The 22,188-nt window shown below is 40.8% G+C and overlaps 1 protein-coding gene across 1 annotated transcript in view; it reads right to left on the reverse strand.

Annotated features, from left to right (window-relative positions):
- The window catches only part of RYR3 (ryanodine receptor 3), a 663,207-nt gene that overhangs the window by 261,634 nt on the left and 379,385 nt on the right, over window positions 1-22,188 (reverse strand). The window contains 2 exon segments of the mRNA XM_075065483.1: window positions 4,957-5,071; window positions 7,033-7,306. Coding sequence (XP_074921584.1) covers window positions 4,957-5,071; window positions 7,033-7,306 — 389 coding nt within the window.

Below are 22,188 nucleotides of genomic sequence, written 5' to 3' on the forward strand. Positions count from 1 at the left end.
AGTTTGTGCAATTAGATAGTTCACAACCCTAGGTGCAAAGCAGCAACCATTCTGCACTACACAAGATTTTTTTGCTTCTAAATGGAGGAGAAATGAAGCATAAGTTCTCCAATTCAGTTAACAAGGGTATTAAGCAGACTTAAACAATTAAACAAATTGGACTTTGTCTAGAAAATTGGGGTCAATACCTCTATCCTTGCAAAACTGTCATTAGGCATCTCCCACTATGTGGAGCTATTAATAAAACAATACAACTTTCCATTTATAAATCAGCACAAAAAAAGTTTCTTAAATATATTTCATAGTGAACAGTTTCAAGTTTTGTGAGTCACAATATGGAAACTTTTAAAGATTCACTGCAATTAGGGTGACCAGATGTCCCAATTTTGGGGTCTTTTTCTTATATAGGCTCCTACTACCCCCAACTCCCTGTCCCGATTTTTCACACCTGCTGTCTGGTCACCCTAACTGCAATACTTTTAAATAAACATACCACTTAAGATCCTAAATTATAACAAGATATGAATTTAGGCTTTAAAATGGCAAATAAATGCATTCAGACTACTGCAGTGAAGCAGTCTCCAAGATAACCAAGACATTATGAAGTTTCAAGATTTTTGTGTAGAGATGATTTCAGGTCAAATTAAGTTTAGAAGTAACAAGATGTTTTTCTAACTGCCATTGCTGCAAACTCAAACTGAGATCTGAAAATCAAGCTGAGTTCTTCTAGATTGCGCATCTCTAGGTCAGACCTGAGGTTCTTGCAGACATTTCCCTCCCCTGTCTGAACTTTTAAGGACCAGCAGCAGGACACTCTCAGCTGGAGACTGAGGCATCACTGGAATTCATTCCTTTTCAGGGCGCAATATAATATATATATTAATTAGTTCAACTTTTATTTTATTTGTTGTGGCTGCATTTACTCCTGACAAAATGACAACATTGCTGCTAATATCTATGTAGGCAGCAGTGCTGCTTCAATGCCACCTGTTGTTCATAGTTCAGGTAAAGAATGGGCTTGGACCAAGTCAATAATATTCAGAAGTAATAACAGCATAACAGAGAACACAGTACTGATTGTAAGCACTGGAACTAGAAAATTCACGGGTTTGTATAATAACCAATGTGCATATTCCTAAAAAATGTGGCGATTCTTTTCAATAAGCCTGCCTTTTATTCATTGGATGACAGAACTGTAAAAAATTCCCACTACTTATGAAGCAATACATAAAATATAATTTTGGTTGTTTTTTTTAATGTTCATGATGACATTTAATATTTTGGGGGTTTACATCTGTGAAAATGAAAAATAGTTCTGCAGGTGAGGAACTGTTACTTTGTTACTGAAAAATAAAATAAAAAACATTATTATAAAAATGGTCCAAAATATTTTCCTGGGAAAAACTTGCTTTTCTGTCCCCAATGAAATTTTTCCTATTGGCATCAAGACTGTGTTAAAGAACAAATAAATCATTCTGGATCAAAGCCACATGAAAATCTCAGGTGTATTATGCATATACTGTAATTACCGAGGTGAAAACTCTGAAGTACTAACACATCTGGTAGTAAAAGCATGAGAACAGTAAGACTCAGCTTCATCCAACTTACAGGGCAAGTCTGATCAATACCAGAAACCATTAGCTTCTTTCCCTCTTTCAGCTTAATACATTGATCTTCTACAGCTGTTATACTAAGCAAACAGTTATATTTTTCAGGGGGCAGGCAGAAAAATACCACACTGATCAGTTAGTCTCCTAAAGTTATGTCTACGACATATTCTGTGGTACTGGCAGTTAAAACAAATTCTTTTAACATACTGGCAGTTCCACAGGGGCTGTATTGCTGCTGCCGCAAATGGTCATAGTTCCATTGACTTCATGCACCTACTGAAGATTTGCCCCACCATCTTGAATACTATATATTTTGCAATGCATGCACATTGGAATCCATTAACATGTAATCTTTTGAGCATTCTCGGACCTTGATTCTCCTCTCACTTTTGTAAAACCAGCATGAGATCAGAATCAGGTCCTATGTTTGTATGATTTACATCTATAAAGCCAGGAAATGTGCCCCTCCACAGGCTTGGTTTCCAAAACGGGTAGAATGAGTTTTGTCATACAGATGGACTAGTGAAAAATAAAGGATGGTCATGTTTCTACTTCTCTGTTTCAGATGCCATAAGGTGTGTGGGGGGGGGGAGCCTCCAAATGTCAAATATGGTTTCCAACAGAGGTGGTGTAAACATATTTACATAATTAATGGGTAGATAACTGGGCAACTACTGCCAAAGCTGACTGGGTGTTATTCAAAATTGTATCTATCTCAGCCACTAGCAATGACATCCAAAAACTAGCTGTGTTTTGGCAAACTCTGAGTCCAGCAAAGATCAGACAGAAGCCAACATACTGCACTATCTAATAAATGTCATGGCTTACCTCCCAAAGTCCTCCCACTGAACTTGTTAGCACTGACAAAATCAATGTTTTAACAGTAGTCTGAGACTTGTAGTTTATTAAGATGGCACATTTTACTCATTGCCTCAAGCTAGTAGAGCATTACTCCCAAAACACATGTATGAAGTGCAGTGCTAGCTCTGTTGGTCCTAGGATATTAGTGAGACAAGGTGGGTGAGGTAATATATTTTATTGGACCGACTTCAGTTGGTGAGAGAGACCAACAGAAGTTGGTCCAAAAAAAGATATTACCTCACCCACCTTGTCTCCCACAATACATGGAGGTCCTTATCTGTGACATATCCCCTCCCTCTAGGGCTCCTGAATCGATGAATGATTTCTGCATTCTCCTTCCTCGTTTCAAAGATGTAGGGATTATATTTCTCACTGATCTTTATTTTTAACACACTTAAAAACCACAGGTCTTGCACTCCTGGGCCTTAGATTTTGACTTTTTCCCTTTCTTTTTATAAAAGGTAAAATAAAAAAACAATTAGTTTGCTCAAAGTTCTCACTACATCCATTAACAATTGTGGTGGACATCAGTGTAAGTGAAGCCTTCAGCTGTGAAGTCTTTGATCACCTTTTAACAACTATTTTGTTTTCCCTCAATTTTCTTTATATCTTTTCATAATTTATATTACGTATTCCATACAGTGACATACATCATTTTAGGTTTCTTACAATGACAGCCTACCTGCTAAGCAAAATATTGAAAATATACTTGGGCTACCACTATGCTTTTATTTGATTCAGAGCTACAGTAAATCAGTGGTTCTCAACCAGGGGTACGCAGAGGTCTTCCAGGGAGTACTCAGTCTAAATCAGTGTTTCTCAATGTGGGGTTTGCAGCTCACAGTGGGATCACAGGACAGGTTTAGGGGGATCACAAGTGCAGAGTCAGCATTAGGAGGTGGGAAGCAGGGCAACTGCCACAGGCCCCAGCCACAGGGGGTCCCGCAAAGCTAAGTTACATGCTTCAGCCCTTCCACCTGGGGCTTAGGCTTCAGACAAGGCTCACAGGTGAAAAACAGGCTCAAGTATCACAATATTTCTATTCCAATTGATTTATTTTATAATTATATGGCAAAATGAGAAAATAAGCAATTTTTCAGTAATAGTGTGCTGTGACACTTTTGTCTTTTTATGTCTGATTTTGTAAGCAAGTAGTTTTTAAGTGAGGTGAAACTTGGGGTATGCAAGACAAAGCAGACTCCTGAAAGGAGTATAGTAGTCTGGAAAGGTTGAGAACCACAGAAATAAATCACTGGATTGACATTCTCTTTAACAAAGGTCTATGTGGGCCATACCTCCCTCTCTCTCTCTTTTTTCTATTTTTCCTCGTTCCCAATTAAATTAATCAATACCTCAAAAGTGTGACTAGAGGGCTTTGTGCTATTGGAGGTGCTGCCTTTCTGATAGGAAGCAAAGGTAAGGTCCTGACTAGTGTTAGGTGACTAAAACAAACAAAAATTTAGAAATGCAAATATCCTGAGAATAAAACCTGCAAATTTACTTCATTAGTACTCAAGACTCCTTTTCTCTGCATATATTTAAGCAGAAAATTTTTATTTTCAAGAACGTTCACAAAAAAATGCCTAAAAATCTTAGCAAGAATTTGAGTATTTACATTAGAAGTGCACTGTTTGCAGAACAGACTTGTCAATAGTTACAAATACTTGGAGATAATTTGTGAGCAGAAAAGGAGACCCTCTATTTTATAAATCTAATGTCTTTAATTTTATAGATGGGGAAACTGATGCACAGGGAGGGGAAGTGCCTTCCTCAAGGTCACCCAGCAGAGCTGGGAATAGAATACAGGTCTTCTGAGTCCCCATCCAGTGCTCTATTCCCTAGACCACATTGCTTATGTGTTTATACATATACACCATAGGCTTGAGTGAAATATTTGCTACCACAAAATTAAAAAAACCAAGACAACACTGCATTACAATAATATTATGGCAGAGACACAATCCTACAAATAGATGGAATTTGGAAATTCAAAATTAAGACTGATTAATTAACCCCATCATGCAGCTGCTTTCAGTGTTGGCAATGCAGCTCTTTACCAGTTGTATATGTTTTATGCTTTATCCTGTGTGAGGCTACTTAGTCTACAAGGACATCCAGTTATACATACATACAAAAATTAGCTTTACATAGTAACAAACCTCCTTCAAGCACTCAGAATGCATTATTCCTAAAGATGGAACTATATGAAAAGAGGATTGTACACTATGATATAGTTTCTCATATCAAACCTAATAGATCATCTTCTATAATGATAGTCAGCTTTCTTATATTATCACAAAGAATTACTTTCAATTCTTAACATTAATTCATATCTGATGTCATCCCACTTAGATAAATAATACAGGTGTGCATAGCCCATAAACAGCATCCTTCTTTCCCTGAGACTGCTTCCTATTACATATCTTAATAGGTTTTTACTGACGTTCAAGAGATAAAACTAATGATAAAATACTTGGGAATTTACCTGAGATTTATCTCCTCCAAGCACATTTACCATCACTTCCATAACTGTCTCATGCATACCAAGGATTCTCATTAAGTTAGGATGCTGATAAAATACCTTGTTGTTCATTATATCCCTAAATCGGGGGAAAAATCAATAATGCATTTTTTAAAAAAATCATATTTTCATTTAAATTATCAAAACAGATATTTCAGAAATACAGAATGTGTTTTTTAATGGACAGCATTATTCATATTTCAAGAGTCATTACAAAATGATCATTTCAGTTCTGAGTTTTTATCACAATAGTGGAAACGCTTGACACTTAAACATTAATCATTTATTTATTTGGCACCATTTTTCTTTAATTTGATATGAAATATTATGCATCTAATATGCCGATTCAACTTGAAACACTGCTTTAAACAATTTTTACTTCTGGTCTCCTTGAAGAAAGGACACATTGTATAATGGTCAAAGCACATGATTGTGAGTAATGAATTGTGGTTCTATTCTTGCTTCTGCCCCATTCCTCAGTTTCCCTGTTTGTACAATGGAAGTGACAGTTCTTACCTACCTCTGTTTCTGAAGTTTCTATCATTAATGTTTGTAACACTTTGAGGTACTTCAAGGGAAGATGCTACAGGAGTGCAGTACATTTGGAATGCATTTTGTACAGCCGCCTTAAGCGGGGATATTTTAACATTTTTACTTTGAGTCCTCTTCATACATATCCTAGCTCTCACGACCCTTTATAGGACAGTAGTTTTCCTGGTGCTAGAGGAGATGCAATGGCCCATTGGATATTGCTGGCATTTTAGAAAAAAAAACAGTAAAAAACCCCTCCTTTAGAGGAACATGGAAGATTGGGGAAAGGAGCAGGAAATGATCCACCTTGCCCCAAAAGGGCTACTGGTAACCTCAGTTTCCAAAATGCTTGATCCAGGATCTTTGAAATCAATGGCAAAGCTTCTATAGACTTTAATGGTGCAGGATCAGGGCCAAATTGGGAACCACCGTCTTACAGTAATCTGCTATGTACCATATACTGAATTGCTAAATGCAACAACAGAAAGGGCAATTTATCTGCAGAATAAAATATTAAAAATAAATAACCAGAAGCTAAAGGAAAACTTTACATCTGTTGTAAGGGAAATAAACACCATGTTCAGCTTGTATCAATTCTTGCCTAATGAAGAATCTTGGAAGATACTATTCAGAAACCTTAGGACAATCATCTTGCTTTCTTTCTCTCAATAAAATATTTTCATTCAATTGACTCTCTAATTTTTAAAATCTGTAATATTCTTATTTCATTCCTACTTAAAATGTATGTGACCTGTATGCACACACAGTAAGCCACATGCATGTAGGACTAAAACAACAGGCCCAGGCTACAATGAAATATGTCTAAAGTGGCCACTGGGGGGACCAACCAAAATCAACTACTTAAGATAATGGAGGTGGATTAGACATGTATTCATTTTGTTAGGGGATGCTCCAGGTCGGTCTCTCAAAAACATAACCTTATAAAGGGTTCACTGCCAATACTACCTAGTCTTCCAATTCAAATATAGTCAGTCATTATTACTGAGATGGTGTTTTGGGTTTCAACCTAATATCTAAGGAAGGCTTGCCTCTTACAAAGACATCAGACAGTCTTTCTTGAGCAATGACTTTTCACTTAAACTTAATAAAATGAAAATAAAATAAAGTGAAGTCAATTTAGAGTTCATGAAAGGTACCGGATTGACACCAATGGAGATATGAATCCTTTACTTATCCACAAAGCTGGTAAAATATGGGGGATCAGCAGCCAAAGCTTCAGCACAGCATCTCACTAATACTTTTATTAACTGCAACCCTGATCCAGAGGGGCTGTTTTTGATATGAAAACCAAGTTCCGTCTTTATAATATCCTTGGTAGTTTTGGCCTATACATTCAGATTGGCAGCCGAGGAGCCAACTAAAACCAGCAATGACATTCAGATACTACCTGGGTCAGACTAGAGCCAGTGACCTAGAAATGAAAGGCTCTGCATCCCATTACCAAACCCTTACTCATAACTTAAAAAGAAAATGATGTTAATTCCATACCCTAATCCATTAATCATAAGCAATTCCTCTTCTTTTCCCATTCTGACACTGAGAAGGGAGCGAATCTGGCCTAGTGCTGCCAGTAAATTGATTGTATCCTGCACAGAAGCAGCACTAATAGTGTAGGCCTTCCTCAGAGCCTGCAGTAGCTCACCGATGCTGTCATATTGCCTACGAAGTAGGTTGAACATAATCCGGACTAATTCTGGATCTTGGATCTGGTCTTCTTGAGCCCAGCGCACCATAGTCTGGGATATGAGTTCCTTCAAAGTAGCTGAAATAACAAACAAATTATGTAAAACATGAATAACTACTGCAACAATTGTAAAGAAACCCTGCCAAAGCATTAAAGTACTTATTAGTTTGAAACCTCAAATGACTAACAGTGGATGATGAAGCATTCACAACATAATAAGACAGCATAGGCAGACTAATTTCCCAATATGTCATATAAAGATTTTATTTTTTTTAAATCAAATTCCCTATTCAGAATTTAATTTTAGTACTTTTAAGAAAATTAGTGCTCATGAAAAGTGACAGGTTGGTAGCAATGAAGAATGAAGCCCTCTGCTTAGTTACTAAACTGATACAATGGGGGCAGCAGTGAAATTTCCACATGCTGCCTTATCACAATAACATGGATAACAATAACATCCTTACTGGTAACAAGGTATATTTAAGCGTCATGCCAATTCATCCTTCATTTCCCCGCTGGGATTAAAAAAAAATATTAGGGCTGTCAAACGATTAGAAAAATCAATCACAATTAATCACACTGTTGAACAATAATAGAATGCTATTAATTTAAATATTTTGGATGTTTTCTACATTTTCAAATATATTGATTTCAATTACAACACAGAATACAAAGTATACAGTGCTCACTTTATATTTATTTTTATTACAAATATTTGCACTGTAAAGAACGAAAGAAATACCAGTAGTATTTTTCAATTCACCTAATACAAGTACTGTAGTGCAATCTCTATCATGAAAGTTGAACTTACAAATATAGAGTTATGTACAAAAAATAACTGCATTCAAAAATAAAACAATGTAAAACGTTAGAGCCTACAAGTCCACTCAGTCCTATTTCTTGTTCAACCAATCTCTCAGACAAACAAGATTTTTTACATTTGCAGGAGATAATGCTGCCTGCTCCTTGTTCACAATATCACCTGAAAGTGAGAACAGGTGGTTCACACGGCACTGTTGCAGCCAGCATCGCAAGATATTTACATGCCAGACGTGCTAAAGATTCATGTCTTTTCATGCTTTGTCCACAATTCCAGAGGATATGCGTCCATGTTGATGACAGGTTCTGCTCGCTAACAATCCAACGCAGTGCGGATCGACGCATGTTCATTTTCATAATCTGGTCAGATGCCACCAGCTGAAGGTTGATTTTCTTTTTTTGGTGCTTCGGGTTCTGTAGTTTCCGCATCAGTGTTGCTCTTTTAAGACTTCTAAAAGCATGCTCCACACCTCATCCCTCTCAGATTTTGGATGGGACTTCAGATTCTTAAACCGTGGGTCGAGTGCTGCAGCTATCTTTAGAAATCTCACATTGGTACCTTCTTTGTATTTTGTCAAATCTGCAGCAAAAGTGTGTTCTTAAAATGAACAACATATGCTGAGTCATCATCTGAGACTACTGTAACATGAAATGTGGCAGAATGTGAGTAAAACAGAGCAGGAGACATACAATTCTCCCCCAAGGAGTTCAGTAATAAATTTAATTAATGTATTATTTTTTTTTAACGAGCATCATCAGCATGGAAACATGTTCTCTAGAACGGGGGATAAGAATGTTTAGCATATGTGGCACGTAAATATCTTGCAATGCTGGCTACAAAAGTGTCATGCAAATGCCTGTTCTCACGTTCTGGTGACACTGTAAATAGGAACAGGGCAGCATTATCTCCCATAAATGTAAACAAACTTGTTTGTCTTAGCAATTGGCTGAAAAAGGAGTAGGACTAAGTGGACTTGTAGGCCCAAAAGTTTTACATTGTTTTGTTTTTGAGCGTAGTTATGTAATAAAAAAACTACATTTGTAAGTTGCATTTTCATGATAAAGAGATTGCACTATAGTACTTGAATGAGGTGAACTAAATATACTATTTTATCATTTTACAGTGCAAATATTTGTATTCAAAATAATATAAAGTGAGCAGTGTACACTTTGTATTCTGTGTTATAATTGAAATCAATATATTTGAAAACGTAGAAAAACATTCAAAAATATTTAATACATTTCAACTGGTATTCTATTGTTTAACAGTGCGACTAATTTTTTTGAGTTAATCACGTGAGTTAACTGCAATTAACTGACAGCCCTAAAAATAATGCTAATTGCAATGGTGATTTTTCTAATGTGAACACCTGGTCATTAGGGGCTAGATTAGAACTGTCAAGTAATTGCACACATGCCACTGAAAGACTATCAGAGAGCAGCAATAGTTTGTCAATATCAGCCTTAGCAATTATCAATTTTTTTCTTTATACCTAAAAGTATTATCAATATATTTCTGCCTTCTCAAAAAGGTTTGTGACAGTGAACCTGTTATAAGCCCCTTTCATTATCTGATAGCACAATATGATTTCTGTTTGAGGAATATGATCAGATTCTGATCTCACACCAGCGTAATTCCAACAGAATCACAAGGAGATGCTCTACTGTCTGGCATGTTCTAAGATGGAGAAGGAATTCATGAACCAGAAAAAAGATTTTTTAAAAGCAATCAACAAAAAGATGTGTTGACCCTGGCACATATGATAATAGTTTAATTTAAGATCCCTTTTATATAACAGACATTATTTTATTCCTGCAGGGAGTTAATTCCCCACCCCTCATTTTTTTAAAATTGTCTGTATATGTGACCAGCTTCCATCTCATAAATTGCCACATGCTAGTTTTGCAAAGTTAAAGGTCTGAAAACAACTCCATGTAAACAATAAGGCAACTATTCTCTCTCACTATGCAGAGTGGTCTCTGCTTGTTTATAGTAAGTTTTTAGCTGAGCGGTGTGGAAAAAAATAAGTTATGGCTCTCCTTTTAATTTATCCTTTGAATGAATGCTAGAGAGTTTCCTGTGCTGCTTCAGAGATACCATGCATTTTCAGCTCATACTGTTATGGGTAATTATAAACTTTTATTAAAATATAGTATGTTTTACAGAACAAGAGCCATACTCCAGATTTTTAAAGGTATTTAGGGACGCAACTCCCTTTAAATATGTGGCCCACTGCCGGTCTAACACTATGAGCTCTAATCTCAATTCTTATATGAATTCTCTGTGTGCTTTTAGGCAACACAATTAATACCACTTCATTAGGTTACCCACCTGAACGATAAAATTAATATCACCTACCTCACAGCACTGTTGTGCTGATTTATTAGTAAGTCAATAAATTTATAGAGAGGTATGAAGATTAAAAGCATTAAGACTAGAGCTGAGCAAATACAGCAAAAATGTGTTCATGACCATTCATACAAATAAAAGCAAGTGCTTTGTTGGTATTTGGGGACTGCCTTTCTTTTATTATTTGCAAAGATTCCAGTAAACAAGCATTTATTTACAAGAATGTTCATGGATAGCAAAACTGTTGCAAGTGCTAACATGGATAAATATTCCCAAGAGTGTTTACACCAAAAGTCCTCTCTCATGGCTATTTTAAAAATCTCTTCTTTATTGTTCACACAACAGATTAGAATTACAGTAGCTCAAAGATAATTCACTGAAAGATAAAGGAAATCATCCTTTCTTCATAAAGTTTAGGTCATCCAATAAGGAAACAGACACACTACTATATGACATAGGTAAGCAATTACACAGAATGAGTAGCTAAAAAAACAAAACAAGAGAAAAAAACAGTAAAGCATATGCTTGTGATTTTTTCCACATACAATCTACAGTGTACATTTTTTTGCTGAAACATATCAGGGAATAATAAACAAATCTGTGACACAAAACAAAAACCTGTTTGTAGATAATTCACAAAGGGAAAAGGGGGACTATGTTTATCAAAAACTCTTTGCTCCAAGCAATTTGCCCAGCTCTGCTGAGGAAGGAAAACATTTGAAATAAAAGATAGAGTACGGGTACATGCTATAGTACACGCCAAAGACATTGTTTTTTTTAAATCACTAATAATCTTATAGGGTAAGTGTATCCTTGGAAAATTATCTTTGGTATTCAAGTTGACTAATCTCCAGAAAGTCAGCTATGAGACTTAAATGGCCTCTATGTACATTATAAATAATTGAGGTGGGAGGGAGAAATATTTTTTTTACATTAACTTAAAATTGGTTTATTTCTGAATTCACCAATTTATCTATTATCCTGTAATAAGCAAATTCTTTATTATCAGGTAGAACAATCTGCAAACGAGCTGTTCTACCCCAAAAAAACTCCAACAACCAAACAAAAACCCCACAACTTTGCACCACTGGTAATTTGTATGGGCTAGCCTTAAGGCACAAAAGAGAGACCTAAGAAGCTGTTCAGCCATAGACAGATGCAGTCTTGCAAGCTAGTATATCTGACAGACTGGCATACAACATCTGGAGCTGCTGAATATACACATACAGGTGTTATCCATAATACCTGAGAATATTAGATATTTGAATATCAAACTATGATTAGATTTTATCTTCACTGTTCTTTAATAAGGTTTTAATGTCAATTATTAAAATACCTGTCTCTCCTCGTACTCTTTTCAGGAGTCCAGTCAGAATATGACAAGTATAATATTAATATTTGTGAAAAACTGAAAAAACTCTGGGATTTCTGATCTGGTTGAACTAACACGTTCTGGAGATTTTGAAAAGTCTGCTTCAGTGAGATTTCTAGTCTAATTACCAGTACACAGAGACTTATACGCAAAGAGCTTTGCTGATCACTGATCTATCTATTCCTTTCATCAAGCTTCCCAGTTTAAATGTAGTATGCTTCATTAGCAATGGTTTATCTGCACTGAAGAAAACAGCAGGTAAGGAAATACAACTAACAGTAGCATTATTCCAGTAAGCATAGTACACAAACCTACATTTTGATAATGTTCTAGAATCAGAGATGCTACAACAAAGCAGTAAAAAGATCTCCAAGTCTATTATATAGACTTCTGGTTTTCCACCCACTATATGTTGGCTCTGTGTTCCCAAAGCTATTCAGTGAAATACACAGAATTTGAAAATAGTAAAGCTTTACAAAAAGGAATGAAAAAGAGACCAAAATTTGGCCTTTATTTACAATGAAAAAAAGTATTTTCTTCACCCATAGCCACATGACTATGAGAAAAGATTGAAAAATGGGCACTTTTTAGTGTTGAAAAAAGAAGACTGATGGAGGGCCCTGATAAGTCTTCAAATATGTTAAGGGCTGTTATAAAGAGGATGGTGATCAATTGTTCACCATATCCACAGAAGGTAGGACAAGTAGTAATGGACTTAATCCTCAGCAAGGGAGATGCAGATTGGATATTAGGGGAAAAAAATCTAGTTAAGTTCTAGAATAGGCTTCCAAGGGAAACTGTGAATTCCCATGATTGGGGGCGTTTTAAGAAGAAGCTGGACAAATACCAGTTACAGATTGTCTAGGTTTACTTGGTCCTGCCTCAGTGCAGGAGGATGAACCTAATGACCTTTTAAGGTCCCTACCAGCCCTACATTTCTATAATTCTACGAAAGCATTTTACAGATTGAATATGAGGCTTATGTGATTGTTGTAACTATTAATGTTTATTTAAACAATGTATGTAACTGTAATAATTATGAATTGTTATATTTACTCAATGTACAAAAAACATTTAAATAATAAATCATTATATCAATGAGAAAGGCTTTATCATATTTAGTTCTTTTAAACTGAGCCTCTAAGCTAGACCACAAAGGAGGATCTAAATTATGAGAGGCTTTCATTAAAGTAGGAGGTGGAAGTTAGGTTATGTGCAAACTTGATGTACACCATGATAGTCATAGCTATATTTGCATACAATGCCCCATTCAACAAACACAGTGTCCTGAAGAGACACTGTGAAATGGTACTTGATCAAGAACAGAGAAAGCAGATATGAAGCAATTAAATGATATTATTTCTCTCTTGTGGGCAAATAGCTAGATAAACTGTAGCTTGGTTAGATGTCACTGGCAAGGTCAGACAGTGCTCCCTACTAGGTTGGTCTGACAAAAGTGGTATGTTGCATGCATCCCTGTGTGTCACTGCCAACACAAGGCAATTCTTTGTCATCATGGACAAGGATGTATAGAACGCATTCTTCCCTCCTGCCTCTTGGCTGGGAGAAGAATCTAGGAGTCCGCTGACAGACCAGAGTCCATATCACAGAGCTGAGATTGGAGGGCTGAGGCTGAGTCTCCTCTGCATGCATTTGGTGAATCTAAGCCAGAAGCAAGAGGATCAACAGAAGAGCAACAAGAAGTGCTTGTTGTTTCTCTACCTGTCATACTCATGGACACATTCCCCTTTACCTCCAAGCAAGAAAAGGCACAGAATATGTATTTGCTGCTGCTGATATTAACGAAGCATTCTCTCCCGCAAACCAGCTCACTTTCTATAGAACCAGCAAACTGCAAGTTTTCTTTCATGAAAAAAGAAGACTAACTGCCGTGTGTGTGCGCGTGTGTGTGTGTGTGACAGAGAGAATGAATGAATGAAAGGAATTTATAGGTTTACACAAAGTTGAAAATGATACCAACTCTTTAATCAGTGCAAAGCAGAATTTGCTGCAGTTTACGTAAACCAGTAGCATTCTGAAGGATCAGATAAAAGCAGGCACCCCAATTGGCTTGCTTAAGAAATGTTTTATGAAGGGATGAGAGTAAGTTTAATTTTTGCTGGTAACCCACAGATTTGGTTATGTCAACATAGCATGAACAAAAAGGCGGGTACACAAGACCATGTTCCTGTCTGCATACTACATCCCATTTTTAGCATATAACACGTCTTAAATGTAACAGTAAAGAGGTTTAAAAGGACAGAGTTAGCTTGAAAAACATATTTTAAAAGTTTCATTTCCCCTGAATTAAGTTACTAGTGACATCTAAAAATCATTTTCATAATACATATGTAATTCTCTTGTTTTATCACTTATTCGGATATGCTAATTTTTTACAGAACAAGAGAGATTGGTATGTACACATCTTGGCACTTGCTGCTGCCCTCCCTCAGCATTCTGCCATCATCCTGCCCATGCACTCTAAAAGTGCACTCTCATTCTATGGGATGGCATATAAGGAGAGCAACTGCTCCAGTTTGTGTGTTAGAAGTGGGACTGTAATAAACAAGCAGGATATTTTTACTATATCAACACTAAATAGCATTTTGCATGGAGGTGGAGCTCCCCACCCCTCAACAGCATTTGGGTTCCCACATGAAAGTTTAGAAAGGCAGCTCCCTGCAACAGAATTTCAGGACAGTAGCCCAGCCCCCGCACCCCTAATGTAATACAGTAATAGGAATGTAGGGCTGGAAGGGACCTCCAGAGGTCCCCTAGCCCAGCCACTTGAACTAAGGCAGGACCACGTAAACCGAGACTATCCCTGACAGGTGTTTCTCCAACCTGTTTTTAAAAACTTCCAATGACGGGGATTCCACAACCTCCCTTGGAGGCCTATTACAGAACTTTAAAGTTGGAAAGTATTTACTAATATTTAATCTAAATCTCCCTTGCTGCAGATTATGCCCATTAGTTCTTGCCTTGCCTTGCCTTCTGTGGACATGGAGAACAACTATAGGTTGTCACTGTACTATTTATAACAGCTCTTGACACATCTGAAGATTCTTATCAGATCTCCCCCAGGAGCGGCGCCACAGTTTTTGGCGCCCTAGGCGCAGGGCTGGCTCTAGCCATTTCACCACCCCAAGCACGGCGGCACACCGCGGGGGGCACTCTGCCGCTCACTGGTCCCGCGGCTCCAGTGGACCTGCCGCAGGTGTCCCTGCGGAGGATCCGCTGGTCCCGCGGCTCCGGTGGACCCGTGCCTGCGGCAGGTCCACCGGAGCCGCGGGACCAGTGGACCCTCCGCAGGGACACCTGCGGCAGGTCCACCGGAGCAGCATGCCGACCTTCCAAATCCTGCGGTCGCCTAAATGGAAGCACTGGCCCTGATCTCCCCATAGTCTTTTCTCGGCACTAAACATGAGCAATTTTTTTAACCTTTCTTCATAGGTCAGGTTTTCTAAACCTTTTATAATTTGCGTTGCTCTCCTCTTGACTCTCTCCAATTTGTCCATATCGTTCCTAAAGTGTGATGACTAGAATACGACACAGTATTCCAGCTGAGGCCTCACCTGTGCTGAGGAGAGCTGGATACATACCTCTCTATCCTGTTAATACATCCCAGAATATTAGCCTTTTTCACAACTGTATCACATTGCTAACTCTTATTCAATTTGTGATCCACTAGAATCCCCGTTATCCTCCATGGTTTCCCCACAAGCTGCTCTTACTGATTTTAATTATTTGCATTTATGGATTTTAAAATGACACAAAAGTAAAATCAGAAAAATTACAAAACTCCCAAACATTTTGCAAAGTCCCAGACTGGTATACCACTGCTCCCCTACAACATGTCCTTACTGATTTCATGTTTTCATTTATGTAACAGAGAAATTCTTCCTGTATTACATGTATACCTCTACCCCGATATAACGCTGTCCTTGGGAGCCAAAAAATCTTATTGCATTATAGGTGAAACGGCGTTATATTGAACTTGCTTTGATCTGCCAGAGTGTGCAGCCTCACCGCCATGGAGCGCTGCTTTACTGCGTTATATCCGAATTTGTGTTATATCGGGTCGCATTATATTGAGGTAGAGGTGTAATTCTTCACTGTTGTCATTGATGACATAAATAAGAATTCATCTGAAGGAATTTATCATGTCTACATAGTAATCTTTTACAAGTGTGACACAAGGGCTTTTCTAACTTCTAATCATCTCTGACGAAGTGGGTATTCACCCACGAAAGCTCACGCTCCAAAACCTCTGTTAGTCTATAAGGTGCCACAGGATTCTCTGCTGCTTTCACAATATAAACTGCAGTTCAGTGACCAAAATATTCTAGTACTAATCACACAGTTTTATTCCAATATTTTATTCTATTATATTCTAGTATTGTCACATAATTTTAACATTTGACTACACTGAAGAAATACATCTGTAACAAGACAATTAAAAATCCAATCTACTGACCACAAAAATAATCAGGCTACTTTTAGAAGACAACTTACATTACATGGGACCATTAAACTTACATTAAACACAAGTTGTAAGAGAATATAAAAAATAATAATAATGTGTATCTAAATGATTAAACTGAATTTATAAATCCTGAATAATTATTTCAATACATGGCATCTTAACTATCTCTATAAATACTCCAGAGGCATTAACTGGTGGTAGCTTATGCTTCAGTGCTGTAAACAAGTATCTTTTCTTGCTTACAAAGTATCCTGGGTTGTTGTAATTTGACTCCTTCCACAAAGCTTTAAATGAGAGAGAGATATATATGAGTGAACACAGCTGCTAAGTAAGTCAGTATGTGTGTGAAGCAGTAACCCAGATAGCTTATCTGACATTTTGTTAGGGGTACTATTTTCTAAGTTTACTGTAGGCTGTTAGCACAAATTCAGAAGGATTAACCTTTGGCACTGTAGTGCTGAAGTCCTGAAGACACACATAAGATATTGGAAGCACAACCCAGTAATTTATTATTATTACACTGATAAGTACAGAGAAGTGTTTTTAATAGTCAACCATGAAAAGTAGAAGCAGCCTTAGGAAGTGATAACATGTTTCTAATTTACAAATATACAGCATCCTATCTGAAAAACTTTTGATAGCTTTAGTGTATTATATGATTTATGACAATACTTGTAGTATTCCTTAGCTGACCTTTAATTACTTTAGAAAAAATTTAAATAGATGTAGAGTATTTAAAGCAACATATTCCTTTAAATTATTTTTTAAAACTATGAGTATTAGTATAAAGATATAAAAAACAGTTACTAACCTTCTCATAACTGTTGTTCTTCGAGAGGTGTTGCTCATATCCATTCCAATTAGGTGTGCGTGCGCCGCATGCACAGCCGTCGGAAAGTTTTTCCCCTAGCAGCACCTGGTGGGTCCGCTATGGAGACCCCTGAAGTGGCGCCTTCATGGCACTCAATACATGACTCTGCTGACCCGGCGCCTCCTCAGTTCCTTCTTGCCGGTTACTCCGACAGAGGAGAAAGTCAGTGTGCTTGGAATGGATATAAGTAACACATCTCAAAGAACAATGGTTATGAGATTCATATCGATTTCAATTAGTGACTCCCAAGCCTTATCTAGGCAGTGGGATCGGTGTTATGGAATCGCTGATTGAAGCACCCCTCTGCTGAAAACTGCATCGTCTCTGGCATGCCGGATGATGGCGTAATGAGAGGTGAAAGTTGCTGCCCGGCAGATTTCTGGTATCAGGACCTAGGCCAGGAATGCCACTGATGAGGCCTAGGCCCTTGTGGAGTGTGCAGCAGGAGCCGGGGCTGGTATTTTGGCCAGCTCATAGCACATGTGGATGCATGACATGATGCAGGAAGATATTTTCTGAGATGAGACTGGGAGTCCTTTCATCTGGTCTGCCAGCGCTATGAACAACTGGTTCAATATCCTGAACGGCTTAGTGTGTTCAATGTAGAAAGCTAGTGCTTGCCGAACATCGAGGGAGCGCAGCCTCTGCTCATGGCTACTGGCATGAGGCTTAGGGTAAAAAACAGGCAGGAAAATATCCTCACTAGTGTGGAAGTGTGACACAACCTTAGGAAGAAAGGCCGGGTGAGGTCTGAGTTGCACCTTATCCCTGTGGAAAACCATATGAGGGGGGTCTGTGGTAAGGGCCTTTAACTCAGACACCCTCCTTGCTGATGTAATGGCGACCAGAAAGTCTACCTTCCTGCAGTTCAAATGGGGGCCCCATTAGCCTGGAGAGGACCAGGTTAAGATCCCATGCGGGGAAAGGCTGTCTGATCTGCAAACGTATGTGTTCCAGACCCTTGAGGAACTGATCAACCACAGGGCTGGTGAAGATGGAGCGACCAGATGCTCCTAGGTGGAAGGTCGAGATAGCAGCAAGGTGTACCTTTATGGAGGACGCTGCCAGGCCTTGCCGTTTCAGGTGCAGAAGGTAATCTAAGATGAGAAGTGCCTGGAGAGAGGGTATATGACGCTGGTCACACCAACCAGTAAATCGCTTCCACTTTGCCAGATATGTGGCTCTAGTGGAGGGCTTCCTGCTGCCAAGTAGGACCTCCCTTACTTGTTCTGAGCACAGAACCTCCATGGGGTTCAGCCATGAAGCTTCCAAGCCGTGAGGTGGAGGGACTGCAGGTCGGGGTGACGAAGGCGACCATGGTCCTGAGTGATTAGGTCAGGGAGGCGAGGCAACGTGACCAGGGTGTCCACTGACAGTTCTAGGAGTGTGGTGTACCAATGTTATCGAGGCCACACTGGTACTACTAAAATGATCTCTGCCCCATCCCTGCGGACCTTGAGTAGGACCTTGTGCATGAGAGGGAATGAGGGAAAAAGTGTAGAGCAGGTGGCCTCCCCAGGGTAGCACGAATGAGTCCATGATTGATCCCATCTCTGGAAGGAGCAGAACACCGGACACTTCCTGTTGTTCTGGGTGGCAAACAGGATGACCTGTGGAAACCCCCATCTTTGGAAGACAAGGTGTATGACATCCAGCCTGATGGACCACCCATGATTGTGGAAGGACCTGCTGAGATGGTCCGCCAGTGCGTTCTGAACTCCTAGCAGATAGGATGCTTCCAGGTGAATGGAATGGGCTATGTAGAACTCCCACAGCCGAGGGCTTCCTGGCATAGGGGAGAGGACCAGGCTTCACCCTGCTTCTTGATGTAAAACATGGCAGTGGTGCCCTTCAGAACTGCTACACACCAACCTTGCAGTTGGACCTGAAAGGTCTGGCATGTTAGTCGCACTGCACTCAGCTCCTTGATGTTGACATGCAGGGAGAGCTCATCCTGCGACCAGAGGCCCTGCATTTGGAGGTCTAACAAATGTGCACCCCATCCCAGAGATGACGTGTCCATTACTAGGCACAAGGAAGTCTGAGGTCTGCTGAAGGGGACTCCTTCGCACAGTCTCCAAGGATTGAGCCACCACTGAAGGGACTCGAGCACCTGCTCTGGCACCGTGACCACTGAATTCAAGCTGTTGCATATCAGGCAGTAGGCTGAAGTGAGCCAGGCCTGTAAAGGCCTGAGCATCAGTCTGGCATGCCAGGTCATGTAAATGCAGGCTGCCATGTAGTCAAGGAGACTCAGGTGACCCCTTGCTGTAGTAGCTGGGTATTGCCTGAGGCCCTGAATGATGTCTGTGATGGCTTGGAAACGGGGCTCTGGCAAAAGTGCTCTTGCCTGAACCCAGTTCAACACCACCCTAATGAATTCTATTCTTTGGGTCGGTTCCAAGGTTGACTTCCTCAAGTTTAGGAGGAGACCCAGTCTCTCAAATGTGGATCTGACCAAGCTGATTTGAGACTCCACCTGCCCCCTGGTATGGCCCCTGAGCAGCCAGTCTTCGAGGTATGGGTATACTTGCACACGCTTCCGATGGAGGAAAGTGGCCATGATCGACATGCACTTGGTGAACACTCGGGGGGCGGGGGGGGGGGTGTTGAGAGGCCGAATGGATTGACCGTGAATTGATAATGCTTGTGGTCAAACACAAAGCTTAGGAATCGTCTTTGTGCAGGTTGAATAGCTATATGGAAGTACGTGTCTTTCATGTTGAGGGTGGCATACCAGTCTCCAGGGAGGGACTAATGATGCCCAGGGAGACAATGCGAAGTTCAACTTTACCATGAACTTGAGTCCTTGCAGATCTAGAATGGGTCTGAGACACCCTTTAGCCTTGGGGATTAGAAACATTGGGAGTAGAATCCCTTGCCCCTGAGCTCCTGAAGGACCTCTTCCACTGCTCCCATGACAAGGAGCACTTGCACCTCCTGGATAAGGAGTTGCTCGTGAGAAGGGTCCCTGAAGAGGGGTGGGAGGGAGGGCAGGAGCAGAAATGGAGAGAGTATCCCAGTTCCATTGTGCAGAGGACCCAGTGATCCGAAGTTATTTGGGACCAAGCATGGTATACGTGGGACACGATTCAAAAAAGACAGTGAAGGATCCAGAAGTGAGGATGGTGTGCCATCCTCAGGCACACCTTCAAAAGGCCTGTTGGAACCCAATGATGGTTTATTTTGGCCCTCCCCCTTCCTGGATGGGGGACTGGAAGACTTTTGTCTGCCATTCCTACCCCTTCTCCTATAAAAATCCTGCCTCGGCTGAGGAGGATAGAAGTGTTGCCGTTGCTGCTGCGGCTTGAAATGTTTATGTTGCGTTACCAGGATGTGCATACCTAAGCATTTCATGGTAGCCCTTGAGTCCTTTAGACTATGCAGCCTAGAGTCAGTCTGCTCTGCAAACAGACCTACCCCATCAAAAGGCAGGCCCTGTACAGTCTGTTGAACCTCGAGCGGGAGTCCTGAGGCTTGCAGCCATGAGCTACGCCTCATGACGACACTGGAGGACAAGGTGCATGCCACTGAGTCCGCAGCATCCAGTGAGACCTGTATAGAGGTCAGTGCCACTGCCTTGCCCTTCTCCGCTATCACTCCAAACTCCTCCCTGGACTCAGTAGGCACTAGCTCCTTAAACTTGAGCACTGAGTTCCAAGAGTTGAAGCTGTATCTACTCAGAATTGCCTGCCAGTTGACAAACCTGAGTTCCAACCCCCCCAATAAAATATGGGGAAGGTGTCCCTGCCTCTCCTTCTCATTTACTGCAGCCACTACCACCAAGCAATGCTGCGGATGTGTGAAAAGGTATTCGTATCCATTAGATAGGATGAAATACTTCCTCTCCACACCCTTTGTGGTGGGAGGGATGGAGGCTGGGGTCTGCCAAATGGTCTTAGCATTGGCCTGTATGGTCTTGATGAGGGGTAGAGCCACCCTCAATGGCCCTTCTGGGGCCAGGATGTTGACCATTGGGTCCTCCGACTCCACCACCTCCACGCCCATATTTCACGCCACCCTGCAAAGGAGGTCCTGGTGGGTGCAGCTGTTTATGGGGGGCGGTCCGGAGACGGAGGTGCCTGCAACCGCCTCATCTGGGGAGGAAGACAAGGAGGCTAATGGTGGAACAGGGTCCTCCTGACCTTCTTGGTTTCCAGGGGTCTCCTGTCCTGCCTCTCTGACTGGGTCAGCCACATCTGGATCAGGCTCAGAAACTGGGGTTGCTTCCAGGGGAGGGCAAGCAAACGGTACCTCCTCAGCACCCCTAAAGGTGGGGCAACTGGCGGAAGCCTCCAGCACTCACATTTCAGAGATCGCCAAATGGGAACCTTTAGATTGGGTGCCCTGGGCCTGGTGGTAGACCCATGGGGTCCAAAACAGCCACTGCACTGGTCCCCTGCCACTGTGCAGGCTATGGCTCTGACCCCACCTCAGGCTTTCCATGGACCAACCAATGCTGGCCCTGCTCCAAATATCCAGACACTGTTTCTGAGTCTGAAGATGGGGACCAGGACAGTGATGTCCAGGGCAGCGCTGAGCAGAGCTGGACTGGTGGGTGGCACCACACTGGGGAGTGGTGTCGCGATGCTGGGGAGCAGTGCTGCAATCTGGAGTGGTGCCATGAGCGGGATCTGTGTGAGGTTGCTGATTGGTGCCAGAATGACCGGTGCTGGGAGTAGGACCTGCTGCACGACGGGGACCAACACGAGGATCAGCATCACAAGCAGGAGTGCTGGTGCAACCTGGAGCGGTGCCGCAATTATGACCGATGCCAAAATAGTGAGTGGTGCCAGGACTCCAATCAGTGACAGGACTCCAATTGGTGTCATGATTCCATCAGCAGTACCGAGGGATGGAGCATTGCCAGTTTGCCTCTAGATATTGCAGAGCCAGAAGCTTGGCACAAAGTGCCAGGGACTGCAGCGCAGTCATGGCAATGAGGTTCCTCATGGCCTCAAAGGTGTCTGGGGTCGATGGCAATTTCACCTCCTCAATGACTTGGCCCCGGGAGTCCAATGGCACTGGTCTCTAGGACGTGCCCCATTGGCCGGCTCCAAAG

This window comes from Chelonoidis abingdonii, chromosome 4 (genome assembly GCF_003597395.2).
Source record: "Chelonoidis abingdonii isolate Lonesome George chromosome 4, CheloAbing_2.0, whole genome shotgun sequence".
Classification (NCBI taxonomy): Eukaryota; Metazoa; Chordata; order Testudines; family Testudinidae; genus Chelonoidis; species Chelonoidis abingdonii.